General features: G+C 42.9%; 1 protein-coding gene across 3 annotated transcripts in view; it reads right to left on the reverse strand.

Annotated features, from left to right (window-relative positions):
• Positions 1–413: 413 nt before the first annotated feature.
• Positions 414–20167, reverse strand: part of pdgfc (platelet derived growth factor c) — a 50297-nt gene continuing 30543 nt past the window's right edge. For 2 of the 3 annotated variants that reach the window (XM_084086014.1, XM_084086013.1), the window contains 4 exons: positions 13177–13357; positions 3061–3268; positions 2488–2708; positions 414–1609 (listed from right to left, as the gene is read on the reverse strand). In XM_084086014.1, coding sequence (XP_083942140.1) covers positions 1496–1609; positions 2488–2708; positions 3061–3268; positions 13177–13357 — 724 coding nt within the window. In that variant the 3' untranslated portion in view covers positions 414–1495. The remainder of the gene's footprint in view (positions 1610–2487; positions 2709–3060; positions 3269–13176; positions 13358–20167) is intronic. The other variant, XM_084086015.1, reaches the window with a different exon arrangement.

Below are 20167 nucleotides of genomic sequence, written 5' to 3' on the forward strand. Positions count from 1 at the left end.
GCAACATAAAATGAAAACAATGAAAATGCAAAACTAAAACTACTGTACAACGGACACATCTTTGGACATTTTTTCCCCTTTCATTAAACAAAATAAATATCCAATAGGTTATCCGTTTGCCTGCAGGTTTCATCTCTTCACAAGAATCTTTGGTAGAAAGAAGTACAACTACAGAAAGAAAATAAACTAAATTAAAATATTTACACATCATACAATGACGTTAACCACGCAGTTCAGTGGTGTACTGTGAATGTTTTACTCCACAGATCAATTCATTGGGGAGAACAGGAGTTAGAACGAGTAAAAAATCCTCCTCTTGAGGAGAAGGGCCAGGAACAAAACTGGTTGACTGGCTGACTAATGGAAATAAGTTAGTGTTATCCTCACTTTCAATGAATATGTATTTGTTGCAATGTATGACGTGTGTGTGTGTGTGTGTGTGTGTGTGTGTGTGTGTGTGTGTGTGTGTGTGTGTGTGTGTGTGTGTGTGTGTGTGTGTGTGTGTGTGTGTGTGTGTGTGTGTGTGTGTGTGTGTGTGTGTGTGCATGAAATAATAAAAAATCATATACAATATACAAAACCATATCTGAAATGCTGGAGAGCTTTTAATTTGAAATGGCCAATACAGGAAGTGGCCAATCAGATTGTTTAATGTTACAGAGTAGCAACCACATACAGTGTTCCCTCCAAAATATTATTAAACTTTTAAACCAGCTATTATAGACATGAAATTAATCAAGACTGAGCAACATGGCCCATTTCTCACCTACAATTCAATCAGACAATGTTTTTGTTGGACTGTGAAATAGCGATTATTTCTAGACAATCCGCCATATTCTTTCAGCACAAGCTTTTTTGGTCCCATAGTCTTGGAGGGATGATTGATCTGCAATTGGCTAGTTTGTCAGGTCCACCAAGGACAGACTATATGCCATAGCCTGGAGGGATAATTGCTCTGCGACTGTCATTAGGCCAAACGACCGACCAATGCTGTAACTTCACTCATTGACAGATTCAATCTGTCAGTCAGTAAGTCATTTAATCAGCCAGCAACACATCCCATGAATAGGACTGGTCCGTTCATCCAAAGAAGGTCCTTAAATGAAACGGACAGATACTCTCAGCCCGCGTGGCACCTGACCTCTCAGAGGATGGGATAGAAGAATTGCCTATGCAAGGCTGAAGAGAGTTCTTAGATAACACTGTTTTAGTCACTCCAGGGGCCTTATGTCTGTCTGTTGAAGGCACTCAGAGTGGACTACAGGTAAACCCACAGCAGCCTGATCCAGCAGGAAGATGTATTCACTTCTGTTTTTCTATCATCCAATTAGTGAAAGGACAACAGGAAGCTCAGCCTGATCTCATTAATTCCCGATGGAACAGGACAGGAAACAGCTGGGGGTTGGTTGGGGTTGGCGGTGGGGGGGGGATGCTGAGCTTCGTTTCTCACTGTCCCCTGGGATTCCGGTTGGAACCGGCTTACACAGTTTTGAGATCAGTCCCAGTCGTCTTTGCAGACACAGTCACAGTCCTCGTGGTGCTCCAAGGCCACGTCAGTCATGGACTTCTGCAGGCCTCGTGCCCCACTTCTGTGTTTCAGCAGCAGAACCTGTCAGAAACAGAGGTGGAAACAATAGTCAAAGTTTGAGTCTACTTAATCGCTATTTTGCTATTTTGTCAGAAACAGAGGCAATACTCAAAGTTTGAGTCTACTTAGTAGCTATTTTGCTATGCCACAAAACTGTGGAATGCTCTCCCAAATGCCGTTAAGGAGACTAAAACCCTACTCTCCTTCAAAACTGCCCTAAAATAGTACCTACAGGTGGCTGCAATTCGAAACTGGCCCCTGTAAAAGTCAAAACCTAAGCCCCCCCTCGAACTGTTTACTGTACATTTTTTAGTTTTTCTTATTTCTAAACTGTTTTTATGATGTTCTGCATAGTAGTGTATATCTGTCTGTCATTTAATGTCACTATGAATTGAGTACAAAGGACCCCAATGGAAACAAGCCAATGGCTTTCTTGGGTTTTTTAATTCCTATTAGCCGACCTTGTATTGAACTGTACTTTCATGTGCTTTTTTCTGCAAACTTCGAATAAAGTATTCAATCAATCAATCAATTAAAGCACGTGTGCTGAAAACAACCGATCAGCTATTTTACACGACCGACCTCGTATGATGGAGTGTAAATTAAGCATTACTTCACTTTGCGTATTCTTATTCTGTCCAAATTGGGAAATCTGGTTTGCAGTCAAACACATTGAAGAAAATAGACCAAAAAATTCAACGTCAAACATCAAAAATAATCCTCACGCAAGTTTACGGGAGATGACAGCTCTAGGCAAAAGTCTTTAAAGAAATGCTCACAACTAAATGCTTTTTTCAAAGGAATTCAATGTTCATGTGAGCAATCACTTCATAAGAGCTGATGTCATCTCCTTTTCAAGGACTGCAGAATCGAGAACAGCCTAGTCTTGTTGCTCCTACCTCGTGGTATTTCTTGGTGACCCTGGTGGGGACACACTGGCAGTCATAGCAGCGATGGGCGCAGCAGGCACAGTTGCCCCCACAGCGTTTCACCAGGAGACAGCTCGGCCAGAAGATGACGTCAGTCCTTTTGAGCTCCTCGCGCAGGGCGACGGAGAAGTTGCGCGGAGTGCAGCTGTAGAGACGCACCTCCTCTCTCAATACGTTGAGATCAGCTCCTCCTCAAATACACCAGGAGAAAGAAATCATTGAAATCACCTGGAATCTTATTCACAGAATTCACAATCTATCCATCATAATTACTGTAGTTGTATCTTACTTTTCTTAAATAATGAATGAAATCCACCACCTGCACAGGAAAAAGGTAACTATCTTGAAAAAAAAAAGAAGAAATAAAAAATAATTTCCAATTTGTAATAGATTTCTGACCCTGTAAATATATTCTCATATATTCCAGATATATTTTGGCCACTTAAACATATGTTTCTGTACATTTTGTTTATATTTTAAAATGTATGTTCCCATTCTGTATGGGCGTATGCAATCTGTCAACCATCAGGTATATATGTCTACCTTTGGCTTTCTTGTTATGGATGAAGGACTTCCCCAGGACGTGCCAGCTGGGCTTGTACAGCTCCTCCATGTCCAACTGCCATCGCTCTGGCTCCAGGTACTTGAGGACCTCTTCCACCGTGCCTAAACCTGCCACGGCCTCTGACAGATCCTCCACATTCTGGGGGGATGAAGGGAGCACCGCTGGTACCTCTGGCTCTGACATACTCTGCACAACAACAGAGAGAGAGAGGAGAATGTCCATGTATATAAATGTTGAACGTAACAATTTGCAGACGCTCTCACCCAGAGAGACTTGCGTTAAGAGAGCGAGCAACGTCCCCTGTGAGGTTTCTCTGTTCGGTTGTACAAGCTGACCTTTCAGGCCACAGCAGGCTGTCACGGACTACCTCGACACCTGGGGGAATTACTGTAATAACAGGGGATTTGAAAGACCTAATCTGTTGCACCTTTCAGCTGGGTGATGCCCAGTGAGTCCCACATGTCAACATGTCTCCATCTCTCCGGTCACCTTTAGGGAGAGACAGAAATCATCCATCCATTCTTTTCACTGAGGAGGACACACTCCATGTCAAACCCTCAGTCAGGGTTGTTTGCATGAGTAAATGTTGCTAAATTGGCCGAGTGACTCTTTTCTTTGATAGAAATAATACCCTTTGATTGACAGGTACAAGGCGTCATGGGAGCATGAGCAGAGGGAAGGCAGGTTGTTTGATCATCGAAAATATGACGCACTTGAGCTGAGCCCGGAAGCCTTTTAGAGGAACAAATACAATTGCATAGAAGAGAAACAGATTCCTGGAATATTACAGTATGTCTAGAAAACTATTACAACTAAATTCAACATCAACCAAAAGTGAAAGAGGAATAACAAATAACATGTGTAGAGCAAGGCATTACCATTGTTAAGAGTTTGGGGTTCCCTGTGTAGCTCAATATGTAGAGCATGTAGCTATTACTGATATAACTTTAGCCATTAGATTCTCTCTGTGTCCACCTACAGTATGTTACACCTGGAACGCATACATTGACGTTCAAATCATGAATACGCTCCATTAAAGCAGGTATTGAGTCAGGGGATGATGGAACTCCGGTGGGTTGGATGTCACTCAGGACAGATGTTTATTTTTAGCGGCGCTACCTAAAGGTATAGAGCGGATCCTGCTCTATACCTGACTTTGTCCGTGTTCACCGTCAACGTTCTGATTGGTCAGACCCGTCAACGTTCTGATTGGTCAGACCCGTCATTTTTAGCGGCGCGAGCGGATCCTGCTCTATACCTGACTTTGTCCGTGTTCACCGTCAACGTTCTGATTGGTCAGACCCGTCAACAAAGTGATTGGTCAAGCTTCACGTGACACGTGGCTATAAACACATTATAAACACATATCGATGACAAAATGTATCAAAGGCGCCGCTACCTTCACACAGGGTGTGATTTTTTACAAGGAGGATGACCATGGAGAAGAAATGACCAGAGCACTTTGAGCCACGCAGCAGAGAACACAGAGAAAGCAAATGGAAAACCACAAGATATTTCAGCTCAATCTGCCTCAGGGGAGGGACAGATGGGGTTAAGTTATCAGAGTGATCATGTTCCTGTGAACTGGCATTGTCACTGCAAATAATAGCTACCAAACAGGAACTAACATTCACACTCTGTGACAACATAATTCCGTGCAATGGGCTACATTCGGAAATTACAGTCAGCACTCCTTCCCACTCCAAACCTCACCTCAGAGCTGGCACTGAATAATAAGAAAGAAGAGAAGAGAACAGTCCCTGCTACACCACGGGCCAGAAAACGACAGCAGTTCGTGACAGCAGCATGTTGGAACAAAGATCTCTGACCAACTCTGATGATGCTGCTGCCACATACAAACCACTTTGCATGTGTTATGGCTCATTTTGCACGCCATCTACTGACATGAAAAGCCCCAAATAGCTTGATATCGCAATATTAATAGAAAATATTGCCAATCTCACAGTACACTATGATCAGTTATAAATCAGAAGATCAGAAATAAAGCTGAGAAGACGTTACAGGATCTCCTCCAGGGGCAGAGCTGTGAGTAGCGCACTGTGATTCCTATTAGACGAAAGTCTTGGCAGAGACCGACAGAGAGGCCTGGAGACCGTTAACAGCTTGAAAACGTTGACGGGACAGCACTGCAGGCCTGGTTTCAGAGCTTCAGATGCAGCAGCCAAGCGGCCATTTGGAGACAGATCAAAATGCTGTCCATAACGCTGTAAGTAGGAGATGGGAGCTCCCACATAAGCTATTTAGGAACAATGCACTTAAAAAATTGGACCACCGTGTCTAACCACTGGCCTGGAGTCAGTGAAATTGTAAGGTTTGACAGAGAGATGATGGACACAACACATAACTATGGAAAAGAAAGACAACTGGAGATCAGTGATGGGTTCGAAGCTATTTTTCTTTTTTTCTAATCTGTCTGAATAGATACTTTTAATCCATCAGATTACTTTGTCAAAGCCAGTAGAGGGGAGTCAGAGTTTCAACAGGGGGCATTAAGCTGCAGATGTTCATCAGGCACATAACCATGTGTCCGCTAAAACACCCAGCATGGCAGCTGTGATCCTGACGAGGCCATTACTGTACATTTCTAAATGGCTTGAGTTGTCTCATTTAACTCTTAATGTCAAGAAAACAGTTTCCATGTGTCTCTCTCTATATATAATAGCGTAGGCCTGTTAATAACTTGTTTGAAGTACAGATTGACGTAGAAGAAAGACACATTCTTCAAACGCCATGATAACGTTTATATAGTTCGTCCCTGGTCTTCTCCGACGCACCCCTCGTAGTGTACATGTGCTCATTGTTTAGGTACTACTAGTATTACTATTTTATAATTGATGTAGTGAATGAAGTCAAGTACCAGTGGGCAATGGACTACTCGACACGATGCAAGTCGGGAACGATGCAAGTTGGAAATGCATACCCCACCCAGTTATGCAAAACCCATTGTACACGTTGTCAGAGTACCCGTACCTGTCTATCTGTCTGTGTCCTTTTTATGCCCATATATGCAGTTCGGTGTCATTCATCACGAGGCCAGCCTATGACACCACTACTATGATGTGATATTAAACACATCAGGGCACTTCATATATGGAGTCTTGCGGTTTAATTGATATTATTTTGTACCGTCTGTCTGTGCCACTTGTATGCCCATATATGGAGTTCACTATGTATCCGCCTGTCTGCTGTGTCCCCTTATATGCTCATAATATGGAGTTCCCTGATGTCATCAGTGTATGTATGCACGCACACACGCACGCACGCACGCACGCACGCACGCACGCACACACACACACACACACACACACACACACACACACACACACACACACACACACACACACACACACACACACACACACACACACACACACACACACACACACACACACACACACACACACACACACACACACACACACACACACACACACACACACACACACACACACACACACACACACGTCTAATGGGCATAACGGTCAGATCGGCGGTTCTGGACAACCGCCTATCCGGCCACCTCATTTGTTTACACTAGGAATTTTCTTGGTAATCAGAAGTGGTTCAGTGTCGAGCAAAACACTGAGGTTCTGATCTACACTCCAGTATGACAATGCACGTGAAGCAACAATTGATAAAAGCAGATCTGCCAAACCCATGACAATTACAATACATAAACATAGTACTATAGACACGTGAGATGTCCTGACTGAAATGAAGTTGGTATTTTTACATTGCAACTTCGCTATCTTCAATAGACTTTTTATCTCTATAACTTTCACTGAGTGGACATTCATCTTATCTTTAACCCCTTGGAAACAAAAACAGACTTTGTTCTATTCCCCGGACCATCGCTAAAAGGTATTTCCAATTGGATGCAGGCTGTGTGGGTCTTTTATTAGGAAAAAGAGGAAAGCGTAGCCAGGAGACCGTAGTGGTGAGACATTCAGTGCTCAGATGAGAGTCCTGGAATGGCCCGGTTAGAGCCCAGACAACAGTCCAGTAGAAAATCTGTGGATTGACCTAGACAGGAAGGTGCATCTGAGGTTCCAGTGAAATTGAGCATGAACTCTTGAGGCAAATAAGAATGGGAGAAAACTCCTAAATCCAGATGTACTACAGTTGGTAGAAAGTTTTCCAAACAGGCTCACCGCTGTTATCAAAGCAAAACCAAGAGGTGTTTCTACTCAGGAGTAATTGAAGGGTCTGCACAATATGCAACTGAGGTATTTGCTATCAGAAATGAGTAGCCTTTTGTTTCTACCATTGTTTCGCTGGTTACCATATACAGATGTAAAGATGTTTTCATTACAGTCCTCAAGGCCGTAAAATAAAGTTTGAAAGGGTGTACAGATTTTAGTCAGCCACTTTGTGCAGTAGTGAAAAATACCACGTTATGAGCATGCATAAGACATTAATGTTTCACAGGATTGCAAAGTAAAAATGTTATGAGGAATAACCATTGACAAGGACAGAGAGCAGGTACATTAGGGTATAAGTAGGGTAGGTACAGTAGGGTTGGCAATGTGTACGTACAGTAGGATAATCACATTTCCAGTTACAGTAGGCAGAGTTTCTGTAATATTGTAAGTATTTCCTATCAACAGAATGTTTTAACCTAAGTGTAACTTAGTTCTACACATTACATTTGTGGGGTTATTTTAATTACTTGAGTTTACTAGGTCATTATCCTTTATATTACAATAAATTGTTACGTTCATGTTGGTTTCTACCTAGAACGGAGAGAGCAAGGGAAGGAGTGAAGTTCAATGTCTTGCTGTATTGGTGTTGATTAAAGAAGAGTACCCAAAGAGAAATTGTAAACTGCTTATTTATCCCCCACAGGCCCTGGAGAACGCTACCAATCAAGGAAAAGATTGGGTTAGATCACCATCAACTCCCCACCTTCCACCCCCATCCTAAGGACCTAGTTTACAAGCTGTGATTAGCTCGTTGTCCATTGCCTTTATTCTCTCAAGGCGCGACCACACAGATTTATTTACGGGGACCAAAATGGAAGGTTCATCTGACTGTGTTGAGATGACAACTCCAAAATAGCGTGCTGGGAGCCTTTTCGCAAAACAATATCCACTGCTTCACACGGAGCTCAAAACCACTTCCCTGCACCAGAAAAACCTCGAGGAAGCGACGAGGTCCGCTGTGCGTGAAAAGCCCTTTTTGTTCACAAAACCCACACACTGTAATTGAGGTCGATGTATAAAAACAGGCCTTCGTTTCACCATGCCAGCTTTGAGACTCGTTAGGGGCGCTGCGAGGCTCTGCCGGGTGCTGCCATCTGCTCTCCCCCTTCCTTCATTGCCCTGACTAACAGGCTGCATCACATCCTCTCTGCTCACTTCACATTTAAGACATTGAAGCTGATTGCCTATGATGAGTGACTTTGACTGAATTTGACAGATTTGGGGTATGCCAGCAGAGCTGACCAGACATCCCGGGGGTCCGTTCAGGCGGGAGACCTGTGTTACATGTCCTTGCCTAACACTGGCCCTCAGTTAGCTGGTCTAAATAAAGAAAAAACTCCTCTAAAAAACACCCTCAACGAGTCAAAATGGCACAGAATCCAGTTACAATAAGCAACTTGCAATTTGTATAAATGCCTTGAATAAAATGAACACCGACAGAGCTGGTAGAGTGTGTGTGTGTGTGGGGGTGTGTGTGTGTTCAGGGGGGCATTACTGGGGTCAGCTGCCAGAGACAGTGACATTTGTTCAGCTTGTGTTGTGCCCACAGTCCCCATTCCGACAGACCTCATCTCTTCTCGCTGAGTGTTTTAACAACCTCTTTGCTTCAGCTGTTTACTGTAGCCTTTTCCTTTCAAAATCTCTTTGCTGTGAATTACAGACCAGCTCTTACACCCCCCCGTCCCCCGTCCCCCCACACCCCCACACACAAAGCCCCCACTCCCTATTGGCCCAGTTTCAATGGAAGTGGTGAAGAGGAGGAATTACTGTAGGGTTTATATTTAAACCCCTGCATGGCATGGGCCTGCAGTCACTGCTGGTTGTCCACGCTGTGCTAGCGTAGTGTAGCATGCTCCAGTACCGTAAGACCAGGAATGTACAAGCAGAAGCCAGCCTGAAGCCAGAGTGGCCAAAGACTCCCTTTATGCCCCCATAATCTAACCTTTTCCTCATTTATCTCTCTCTGTGTCTCTCTCTATCTGTGTAATGGTGTCTCTCTCTCTCCCCCCATGTGTACTGTTGATGGCCAAAGGTTGGGTACTTCAGAGTTGAATTGGTTTCTTGTTGTTTTGACCAAATATCTCTGACCATGTCTGAGAAGTCAAAGTGTGACAAGAACAAGTGATTCCGGCTGGATATCTGTCTTGCATTTCCTTCCACCTCTCTCTCGATTTCCTGTCTTGTCTCTTATCGAAAATAAAGCAAAAACTGAGTGCTGAGGCCGAAGATGCTGCCTCTCACAATGTTACAATATAAATACTGTGGTCATACAAAAATGACAAAGAAAGGAGACAGCGTTATGTCTGTAACTTTCATGTCCTACCCAGGATGGATTCAAACCCAGGCCTCCCTCATGAGACCACATTTCTTAATCAGGGGAGATTCGCTATGACATTCAGGCAGTACTACTTACTGCCACCTACCAGTAGGTGTCCCACGCAACACCAGGGTCTAAAATTCTCAAAGGAAGTGTAGGAAGATCACCCTCCAACCACTTCAGATGTGCTAGTTATGCATTAACATACTCTACCATACAGATTGGCTGAAATACGGTTTTATTCATTAAAATAAGTTCCAGATTGCAAGAGATTAAACCGGGAACGCATCTGTGTCATTTTAAATTTCTTTGGCTATTCAAAAATAGCAGATCTACAAGCTCATAGCGCGGCACCGAGTGCTGCGCTATGAGCTTGCAGATCTGCTATTTTTGAAAAATCGTGAAAAAATATATTTTTTATTTTTTTCATAAAACTGTTAGGATTTAGAAAAAACATTTTTGAATCGGCCTCAGGCCTTAATGGGTTAAAATAAGAATAAAGCTTTTAACAAGTGAGCAGAGACCACATTCAGGCTTCCATGATACCTCAGGGCTATACATACTGTATCTAGGAACTTGTTGAAACACTCACTGCCTTATTGAAAACATACATCTTCTTGAGCTGAGAACTCCGTCAGTAAGGTTCTGCCATGACTTGCTGTGAGTTTGTTGACAATGAAAGCATGAGCGCTCATTCTTACTGAGCCATGCTAGCTGCTCAGATCTCTTAAACTGGAAGGTTGTTTGGGTTGAGGCAGAACTCTGTGATATCCTGTAGAAAAAGTATAACACATTCCTCCCCCCTCTCGCCTCCCTTCTTGTCCTCCTTAAATCACGTCCCCTTGTTTTATAATCTTACTCCTCTACCGGCTCTAAAACAGTACCGTCTTAAAATAAACCCTTTTATTCCTTTACCGTCTGTTATTTTCATGACCTTATGACTGTTAGTGGAGCAGGGCTGATGACTGATATAATGTGTGGTACACAGTGGTGGAAAGTAACTAAGTACATTTACTTACTTAAGTACAATTTTGAGGTATTTGTACTTTACTTGAGTATTTACAATTTCCAATACTTTTACTTCTACTCCACTACATCTCAGAGGCAAATATTGTACTTTTACTCCACTACAATTATTTGAAAACTTTAGTTACTAGTTACTTTGCAGATATAAATTATTACATTATAAAACATACATTAACCACTTTAGTCCTATTTTATACCTAAGCTATTTGAAAATAGACGATCTACTATATTAAAAAATGCACTTAAGTAACAGTACTCAAGTAAATGTACTTTGTTACTGTCCATCGCTCAAGGCCACCTTCACAGAGCCAGGAGCCCACAGATAACTGAGGGGCCCGGTTGTTTACTGAGAGCCTGCCAACAGAAGTGTAACATGACAGGTTAAAACATGGCACTCGTCACTTTGGTTTATCTCTGGGCTTTTGTCAGGGAGCGCAGCAGGACAGAGAGCTCTCTGTGTGTGTGTGTGTGTGTGTGTGTGTGTGTGTGTGTGTGTGTGTGTGTGTGTGTGTGTGTGTGTGGTCTTAAGAATGATGAAAAGAGAGGCAAGAAAGATGAGGAGAAGGAGAGATGAGATTAAGGAAGGGTGAGGACAAGGGCAGATGGATAAACTGGCTCTTATTTCTTTGTGTAGCATTAAGTCTATTAAATATGCTCATTTGTTAACTACCACCAAGGAGTTGGGAAACTCTGATCATTGTACCATTTACTATGGGTTGTTTGTTACGGAATTATTGTTTCTTGTACTGTTACACTCAGCCACGATAAAAGCATCAACACGCTTCAAACTTGGGTAAATAAAACCAGAAAAAAGCTATTACACATCACACCTTCATCAAAGTTTTATGCATTTCTGTGCCAGTCAAAGTCTAGTCTCAGCATAGACCAGCGGTTCTCAACCTGTGGGTCGGGAACCCCAGGGGAGTCCCCACATGATTTTGGGCGGGTCCCAGATAACAGTGAAGTGACAATTTAAGGACTTATAAGACCTTTTTAATACCTTAAAAAAATGAAAAAGACCATTACTGCATCAAAAGTAATCAACAAACTATACTATAAAAACTGGTCATACATTGGCCAAATTGTCCAATATTATAAGAAAGAGGCAAACAATTGTGAAAATAGCCGATCTACAAGCTCACAGCGCCTCACAAAGGGTTGAGCCTGAAAAGGTTGAGAACCACTGGCATAGAATATAAATAATAATAGTGACCGTGACATCACCCAACGGTTTGTGCGTTCCCATTTTGCCCGTCACCATCTTGGATATGAACACCATTATTAATTCTTTGTCACCAGAAGGGACGGTATTTGGACGAGAAGGTGGCGCTGGTGATCGGCATTGCAATGCCTAACCTGGTTGCCTGGGTAGAGACTTGTGGTAGCCAGACCCAATAACATACCATGCTTAAATGATCATCACTCTACTCTGTCATTACTCTAAATGGGACCATGATTTACTAAATGAACATCATGTTGTGTATCGAAGAAGGCTTGAAACTAGGACTTCTTTTTGCAACCACTGGGGTCTCCCCCTGCTGGCCATTAGTAGAGAATGCAGGTGTAGGACACTTGTTCAGACTAGTAATGGGAATTATTATTATTTTCAGTATTCTCAAGAGTGGTGTGAGGAGAGAGAGGCAAACAACTACGTTCACTCCAAGGCACCATTTTTTTTAACCAGATTGTGGAGCCTCTCAATAGTTCCCGGAGGTTAGTTACACTAGCAGCATAGTACAGATGCAGCAGAATAGACCATTTGTGATGAAGTTTAAAAAAAGGTAAAACATTCAAAGACTCAGACTGTAGATTATCACCATTATGAATCAATTTAACATGTAACTGGAGCTGGAGGTCTACGTGAATCACATGATGATCAAGCATTTCGACTTGCGTTGTCACCACACTCTCTCTTTACAGGACTCTGAGCGTACCGTCTCATTCGAATCAGTTCATAAAAAGTTTGGTTCAACTGATTTGTTCACCAGTTTCGTTCAGGGCGTGGCCGGAGCTCCGCCTGCGTACCCCACTCCCTGAACTGAAATGCAGTCAAGCGTGAACTGGGGACAGGTCGTTCGCGTCCTCTCAGCCTATGGGACGTATAAACTCTACACACTGTCCTGAATGGGATCCAAAAGTCAACACAATCACTGTATATAGATTGAAATGAAATGTATGTGCTCGTGTTTCAATAATGTTAACATGTTTGTCAGAATGCTTTACACAGTTCATAGAGAAAAACCGACGTGCCCCCTCCCCCCCCCACCACCACCTCTGATGAACTTTCCAGCGGTTCAATACTATATTGAAATTATTAGATTACTGTAGATTAGTAGTGTGGTTGCTTTACAGAGGTTAAGTTATGCTATCATCAAACATATACATTTTGTCAAAGGGTTAGGGGTTAGGGTTAAATCAGTCTGTATTTAACCCACTAAGACCTGGGGGGGGGGGTTATCAAAAGCAGAGGCATGCCCCCCCCCATTCCCCCAGCAAACTACAGGCATGCATGTAGCAGCAGCACTCACCACAGGGAGAAGTGAGTAGCGAATACAGAAGCCAGGTTCTGACGGGAAATACTCGTCCGATATGAAGCGGATCCTGATCTGACTGCCTTTAGACGTGTGACCCGCTGGAACGGACTGGGATCCACACCAACGACCCAGGATGGTGTTCTCAGTTGGGTCCTCAATCTCCACAAAGTCATACCTGGTAGAGAGAGAGAGACACACACACACACACACACACACACACAGAGAGAGAATGAGGAGAGATAGAGGAGAACACTAAACATTGATGTTTAATACTCTAGCGCTCATAGCGCGGCACTCGAGCTTGTAGATCTGCTATTTTTGGAAAATCGTGAAACTGTGTGCAAATCTTTTAATATATATTGTTTTAAAGCAAACATTTTTAACTTTAAATCTTTGCTTCTGGGGGTCCCTGGAATGACATGTTTTGAGATGGGGGTCCACGGCCATATTACATACACATTTTGGGGTCCTTGACATGAAAAAGTTTGAGAACCACTGATATATAGCAACATACGTTTAAAAAAAAAAATGATTTAGAAGACATTTTGTAGAATTGGAACCTCAGGCCTTAATGGGTTAAATTAAATGTCTGTAGATGTCTGACTCAATGCACTCACATGCAAGGAAGATTTCTGTAAAAGGATAAATTAAAAGAAAATCTTAATTATGTGGTGCTTGCATGCCTGTCCGTCTGTCTGTCACTAGAGAGTTCAAGATAACATCTTTACATCCAGGTTTTTACAGTTAGTCATTTATGTAATAAGTGAGCTGTGGATCCGTAACACAACATCCTGCTAATTAAAGTAGATGACATTTCCCAAGGTGTGTTTTTGTCACACAACCATATGTGGCATGACATCATGTTGACGGTGAAAGTTCCCAAAGCTTGGCTCATAATGATGAGGTCAGTTTTGTCCCAGTTAAACCCTGACAAGCCTTCTCTCCTCACCACAAAGCTATTAGCTTACTTCATTGAGTATACTAGCTGCTGGAGAACAGATGTTCAAACACCAGCCTTTTCATTCAGTCTGGCATTCACATCTCATTCATCCTCTCATTCACCTCTAAGTCAAGGGTTCCCAAACTTTCCAGGCCGTGACCCTCCAAAATAATCATATTTTCGGAATATTATTTGAACTGGGGACCCCCCACCCTGACAAGCACATGGAATTCTAGGCATTCCATTTAGTTTGACTCGGTTCCACAGATAAATATTGTGAAAATAGCATATCTACAAGCTCACAACACCTCGCATTGCGTTGCGAGGCGTTGTGAGCTTGTAGATCGGCTATTTTCACAATGTTTGCCTCTTTCTTGTGTAATATTTGACAATTTGGCAAATTTGGTATTTAAAAGGTCTGCCGTAGCGGTCCGGGCACCGAGGCTTCAAAGTAGCCTGACAGCGCGTTGCGGGTTCGAGTCCCGATCCCGACTTTGCTGCATGTCACTCCCCATCTCTCAACCTACTATCCTATCAATAAAGGCATAAAAAAAGCCCCAAAATAATAATAATAATAATAATAATAAAAACAAAAGGTCTTAAAAGTCCTTAAATTGTCACTTTTGAAATGTGTAGATACCCTGAATACAATTATACTGTATGTTGGTTTGTTTACTGAGAAAACAATGTTGCACATTAAGCTAATCATCTGGGGACCCCCCAAATTTTTGGGAACCACTACTCTAAGTCATCCTCTCATTCATCCTCTTATTCAGCTCCTCATTAGTTCTCTCATTCTCCACCATCCATCATTCACCCTCTCATTCAGACTGTCATACAACCCGTCATTCAGCCTCCCATTCATCCAATTCATGATATGTGGCTTTGTTTACATTTCAGTAAATTGGTTCAGACTGGTTTCCAGATGAAAGCAGCACAAGTGCAGCACAGACTGCAGCTGCTGTGATGTTAAATAAACTGGGTGGGGTTGGGACTTCCTGACATGGTTGCCTTTGATTTGGAAAAGGTTACGCAGGGAGTCACTACGACGAACAAAACAAACTTTTAGGAGAGAGGGCAAATGTCCACACTGTTCTGTGTAGGCTAAGGCTACAGAGATAAAAAAGACGTTTCCTTTCAAATAAACATTCAGAAAATGAAGAGTGCTCTTATCCAAACCATTTAAAGACACATTACCACAGGCCTATTTAGTCTTTGATAATGATCATTGGGTATTACTGTTAATTTTTCTCCCCAGAATTGTACAATTGTGCTGCAAATTGCTTTTTTATGGACTTTGATTAAACTATACAGATCACAAATCAGACATGAAGCAGTACTTCCCACAACTAAAGGTTTCACTATATTCATAATTAGGTTAGGTCTTCAAGTGCACTACAAACATTATTTATTCATACATTTTTACACAGTTGGATTGCAACTTCCAATCCAACCAATCATTTGTCTGGAATTTCCTGATCAGTGGATAGTGAATGGATGTGCATCACTTTGACTTTGAGCAAAGCAAATGAATTAAAAGAATAATGTTATTTAAATAGCATGCTGTTCAGACATGGGTATTGGCATGGTTGTGCTGCAGCATAGGAACAGCCGTGCCAATAAAAACGATCGAAGAGTATTTAATACGACATCAGAATGTATTCGCTCAAAAAAGTTTTGCTTGCCTAATCTATATTTCCTTGGAAATACATGGGGTTTGACTAAGACAATTTCTAGTCCCTGTTGAGTCAGCCAACCAACTTGAGCTCTACTTTCCAGAGATTGTGATTTCCAAAACTGAATAAATACGACACATATAAACACAGAACTGCCTTGCTAACTCAAACTTGTTATAACTAAGATATTGGCTTGACCCATTAAAACCGGGAAAGAATCGATTTTTGCGTTGGCTATTCAAAAATAGCAGATATACAAACAAAAATCTTGAAAGTGTGAGAACTACTGATTTAGAAGGCATTTGTAGAATCGGCCTCTGGTCTTAATGGGTAAAACAAAAACAAACAAAAAAGAATCCCACAGCCGGCACAGCTGAAGGAGGATGCCAGAGTCAGCCTCTAGTAACATCAAGGCTGAACAGATGCTACATTTCTATTAGTAATATTAAGTAGTGATGCTATATTTTTCATTTCATTTGTGGCTAGGTGTGCTTTGTCATTTTGACCATGCCTGGAGAGCCAATTTCGACCAATCAAAATGCTTGGCTGGAACTACTCGTTAACAATGTAAAAATGTATTACATATTAGTTGAGTCTTTGGTTTCTGCTGCTACACTTCAGAAGGAGACAGCAGCAGTGTGTCTCTGTGATCAGCTTCCAGACACATCCTGACAGATGTTCCATTAATAATGGAGGGGGGACACATTGTCACACACAGACATGTGTCTCAGATCCTCAGTGTTGTACTGCATGTTTACAAAATTTGTCCTGGAATATATACAGCTACCTGGAGAACAGAATCAGATGGAGAGAGAGACAGACAGGGAGAGAATGGGGGGGGGGGTATATAGAGAGGAAAAGAGGGGGGGGGGGGAGCAGAGTGAGACAGCTAGACAGAAGGAGATAGGGTGAGGTATATAGAGATGAAAAGAAAGAAAATGAGGGATGGTGGGAGAAAAACAGATGGAAAGACAGACAGACAGACACCTGTTGTATTTGATGAACACAGTGTACTATTGCAACTTACTATTCCAAACATTTTCATGTCCACATTGTATTGTAGACAGTAGACAGTTACATCTGAACTGAGAACAGTCTTAGCTGTACATGCCAAAACTCTCCTGTTGCTGCCATGCCAACCAGCAGACGGACAAAATCTCTGCCCATCCCACGCATACAGCTGAGATGTAAGAGTGTCTGTTGTGGTTGACATTTTGTGTGTGTGTGTGTGTGTGTGTGTGTGTGTGTGTGTGTGTGTGTGTGTGTGTGTGTGTGTGTGTGTGTGTGTGTGTGTGTGCATGCGTGAGTGTGTGTGTGTGTGTGTGTGTGTGTGTGTGTGTGTGTGTGTCTGCGCGCACGTGCATGCGTGAGTGTGTGCGTGCATACAGTATGCTGTACACTCCAGCAGCAATGAACAGCTGTGTCCCACCAAATATGTACGTGTCTATTCAAACGGAAAAATAAAAGGTTTTACTTCAAAAGCTCACTTCATGAGTGGACCCTGAAAATATTCAGTGTGGAACCATATCATATGGTTCTTTGTATACAGAATGTTTCAACGTTTCATACCGAACGTTTTTAGCTGCGACCATTCATCCACTAAAAGTCACTCTGTCGGTCAGTCAGTCGGACCAAAATGTTCAAGTACAATAAACCGAGAGCTGGTCGCAGCACAGATATCGTGCTCTGTTTTCCCATGATGCATGATGAGTTCGGCTGTGGGTTGTCTGTGTCACTCACTCGGGGACAGTAGGTCAGAGAGTGGTTCTCTACTGACCACAGCATGTACAAAAAACAACTCAACAACAACATAATGGTCGTTGAGTTTGTTGACTGCTGAATATGTTGTTGAATTAGTTTTGATAACGGATAGTTTTGTAGGCAGTAATACTGTGAGCTAGGGGGACACCAGTGGGAATGCACTGTGGGAATTGTGTGTTCTAACGTGAATGGACTGAAATATAAAGTACAATGTACTGTGACAGAGGCCAGAAGAGCAGATAATAACGTGTGTGAATGGAGAGAAAGAGTGTGTGTGTGTGTGTGTGTGTGTGTGTGTGTGTGTCTGTGTGTAAGAGAGACTGAAATCGTGAAGTGAGAGATTGAGACAAGAGAAGAATGGAAGTTAAGTGAGAGAGACGGGAGAAGAATGAAACTGAAGTGAGAGATAAAGACTCTGAGATTACTTTTACAATTCAGGCATTCAGCAGACACCCTTATCCAATGCGACTTCTAGACAGAATGAAGATTGTGTGCGTGCATGCGTGCGTGTGTGTGTAAGAGAGAGGGGGGGGGTAAGAAAAGAGAGGAAGAGACAGAGAGAGAGAGACAAATAGTGGAGATGTCGATACTGTAGTTAAGACATGTGTGCGCACGTTGCACTGCCAGCTGTGTGTTTTGGGACCTGTTCAAAACGCTGAGCCTCGGACCAAGAAAAAAAAAAGAAAACAGTAAAAATGTGGTTTCTGGAGTGGTAGACGTGGCAAGGACTCCTGTGACCCTGGAAACAGGAAGTTGTAAGTATTCCTCTATTAAAGTTCTTTCTGTATGACCCAGTCAGAACATCTGGCGACTGTGGTTTAGTCCCAACCCACGTGTTGAGAAACAAGTTCTAGAACCCGGCCACATGCAGCGACTATAGAGATGAAGGCCTGGTACAGATCAGTAATCGATCAGACAACGGTTTGTGTGATATCTTATGAAAAGTTATGCAAAACTATTCATTCCAAAATGTATTCCTACGAGGCAGATGCTGCTGACAGAAGCGTGGCTTGAGCCCAGTCTTATGTGCATAATAAAAACATAATAAATGAGCTGGAACTCGAGAGACAACTAAACGTAGTAACACAGGTACGGTAGTAGCTATAACGGCACACGGTCTGGTCCTGGACCTGTCACCTACTACAACAGCTTAAACCGTGTCAACCTGTCAGAGTGATTGTTGATTTAGGAGCAGCGGTGAGGTCATGACGTCCATCGACACCCTGTCAGGTCTCTGGGGACACACAGCTTGCTTTCCATCTAGACAGCCAATAGGGGGCTCTGCAGGAATGGCTAACCTCACACTGTGTGCAACTCCAACGCCTCTCACCTCCACCACCTCCACCACCTCCCACTTCAACTCTTCTCCTCTGCTCTTGTCGCTGGTCAGTGTTGATGTATTGACAGCAGAGCTGTAGGGTTTAAGGGTTCAGCGAGGCTGAATCGATCATTGGATTCCTATTTCAAATGAATGGCAACAGACACACAGCCTGCAGGGGCCGGGGGGGTCTAAATAAAGAAATAAAGCTGATGTGGGGCGTGTGCGTGTGTGTGTTGTGTGTGTCCGAGTGCGTGTGACGTGTGTCTTTATGTAGTCGCTGCTTATGTGTGTGCACAAGTACGGTATGTGTCTGTTGCATGAGTCCATTATGCACTCAACATCCATTTTATGCTGGGACCACTTTGTGTCATATTGGGAGTGTGTGCGTGAGTGCGTGCGTGCATTTGTGTGTGCGCGTGTGTAGACGTTCAGCTAAGAAAACCTGTGGGACTTTGGAGAAATCACATGGCCACGTCTAAAAAATATCGACTATGTCAAATAAATGCTGTGCTGCTTCGCCTATAGTCGCCAAACAAATCACAGGGCTGCTGAGGGTTTCAATATTAACCAGCTGCTACGGCCCCGGCCGGGCAATCTCACAAATGGCCTCGCTCCCACTCTAAATCTTTGAAAATGGACTACAAAACAGCAGGGCATACGTCTTTGAGATCACACAGGACGCTCTCGCAGCATGACAACCGGGGAAGCCCCCTGAGCTTAGAAGCAAGTATCTCTCTATATCTGCCTGCTTATTATATGGATCTCTCTACCCATCAGTCCACTGGTCTTTCTTTCCATCTGTCTCTCTCTCTCTCTCTCTCTCTCTCTCTCTCTCTCTCTCTCTCTGTATGCATGTCAGTCCATCCATCTACCCTCATCCCTCTGTCTAAGTATCAACCTATCTTTCCATCCATCCTATATGTTACATGGTGAATGTTAACTTGGTGGGATGGCTCAGGGTAGAGGACAGAGTACAGCAACTTGCAACTGTCTACAAGATACGCTACACCACAAAGACACCCATGTACCTGTCAAACTACTTCAAAAACGTTAAAGATGTCCACAAACACAACACCAGAGGGAGCTCCACAAATCACGTTCAACCCAGATTTGGCTCAAACAAGGGGTTAAATGTGTTAGTTGATTAGTGTGAATCCTTACTCTCCTTCAAAACCACTCTAAAAGAGCACTTACAGGTGGCTGCAATTTGGAACTGGCCCCTGAAAAAAATGTCATAGCCCCCCCCCCCCCGAACCGTTTACTGTACATATTTTTATTTTCGATTTA

This window comes from Gymnoscopelus microlampas, assembly GCF_963454915.1.
Source record: "Gymnoscopelus microlampas genome assembly, chromosome: 18".
Lineage (NCBI taxonomy): Eukaryota > Metazoa > Chordata > Actinopteri > Myctophiformes > Myctophidae > Gymnoscopelus > Gymnoscopelus microlampas.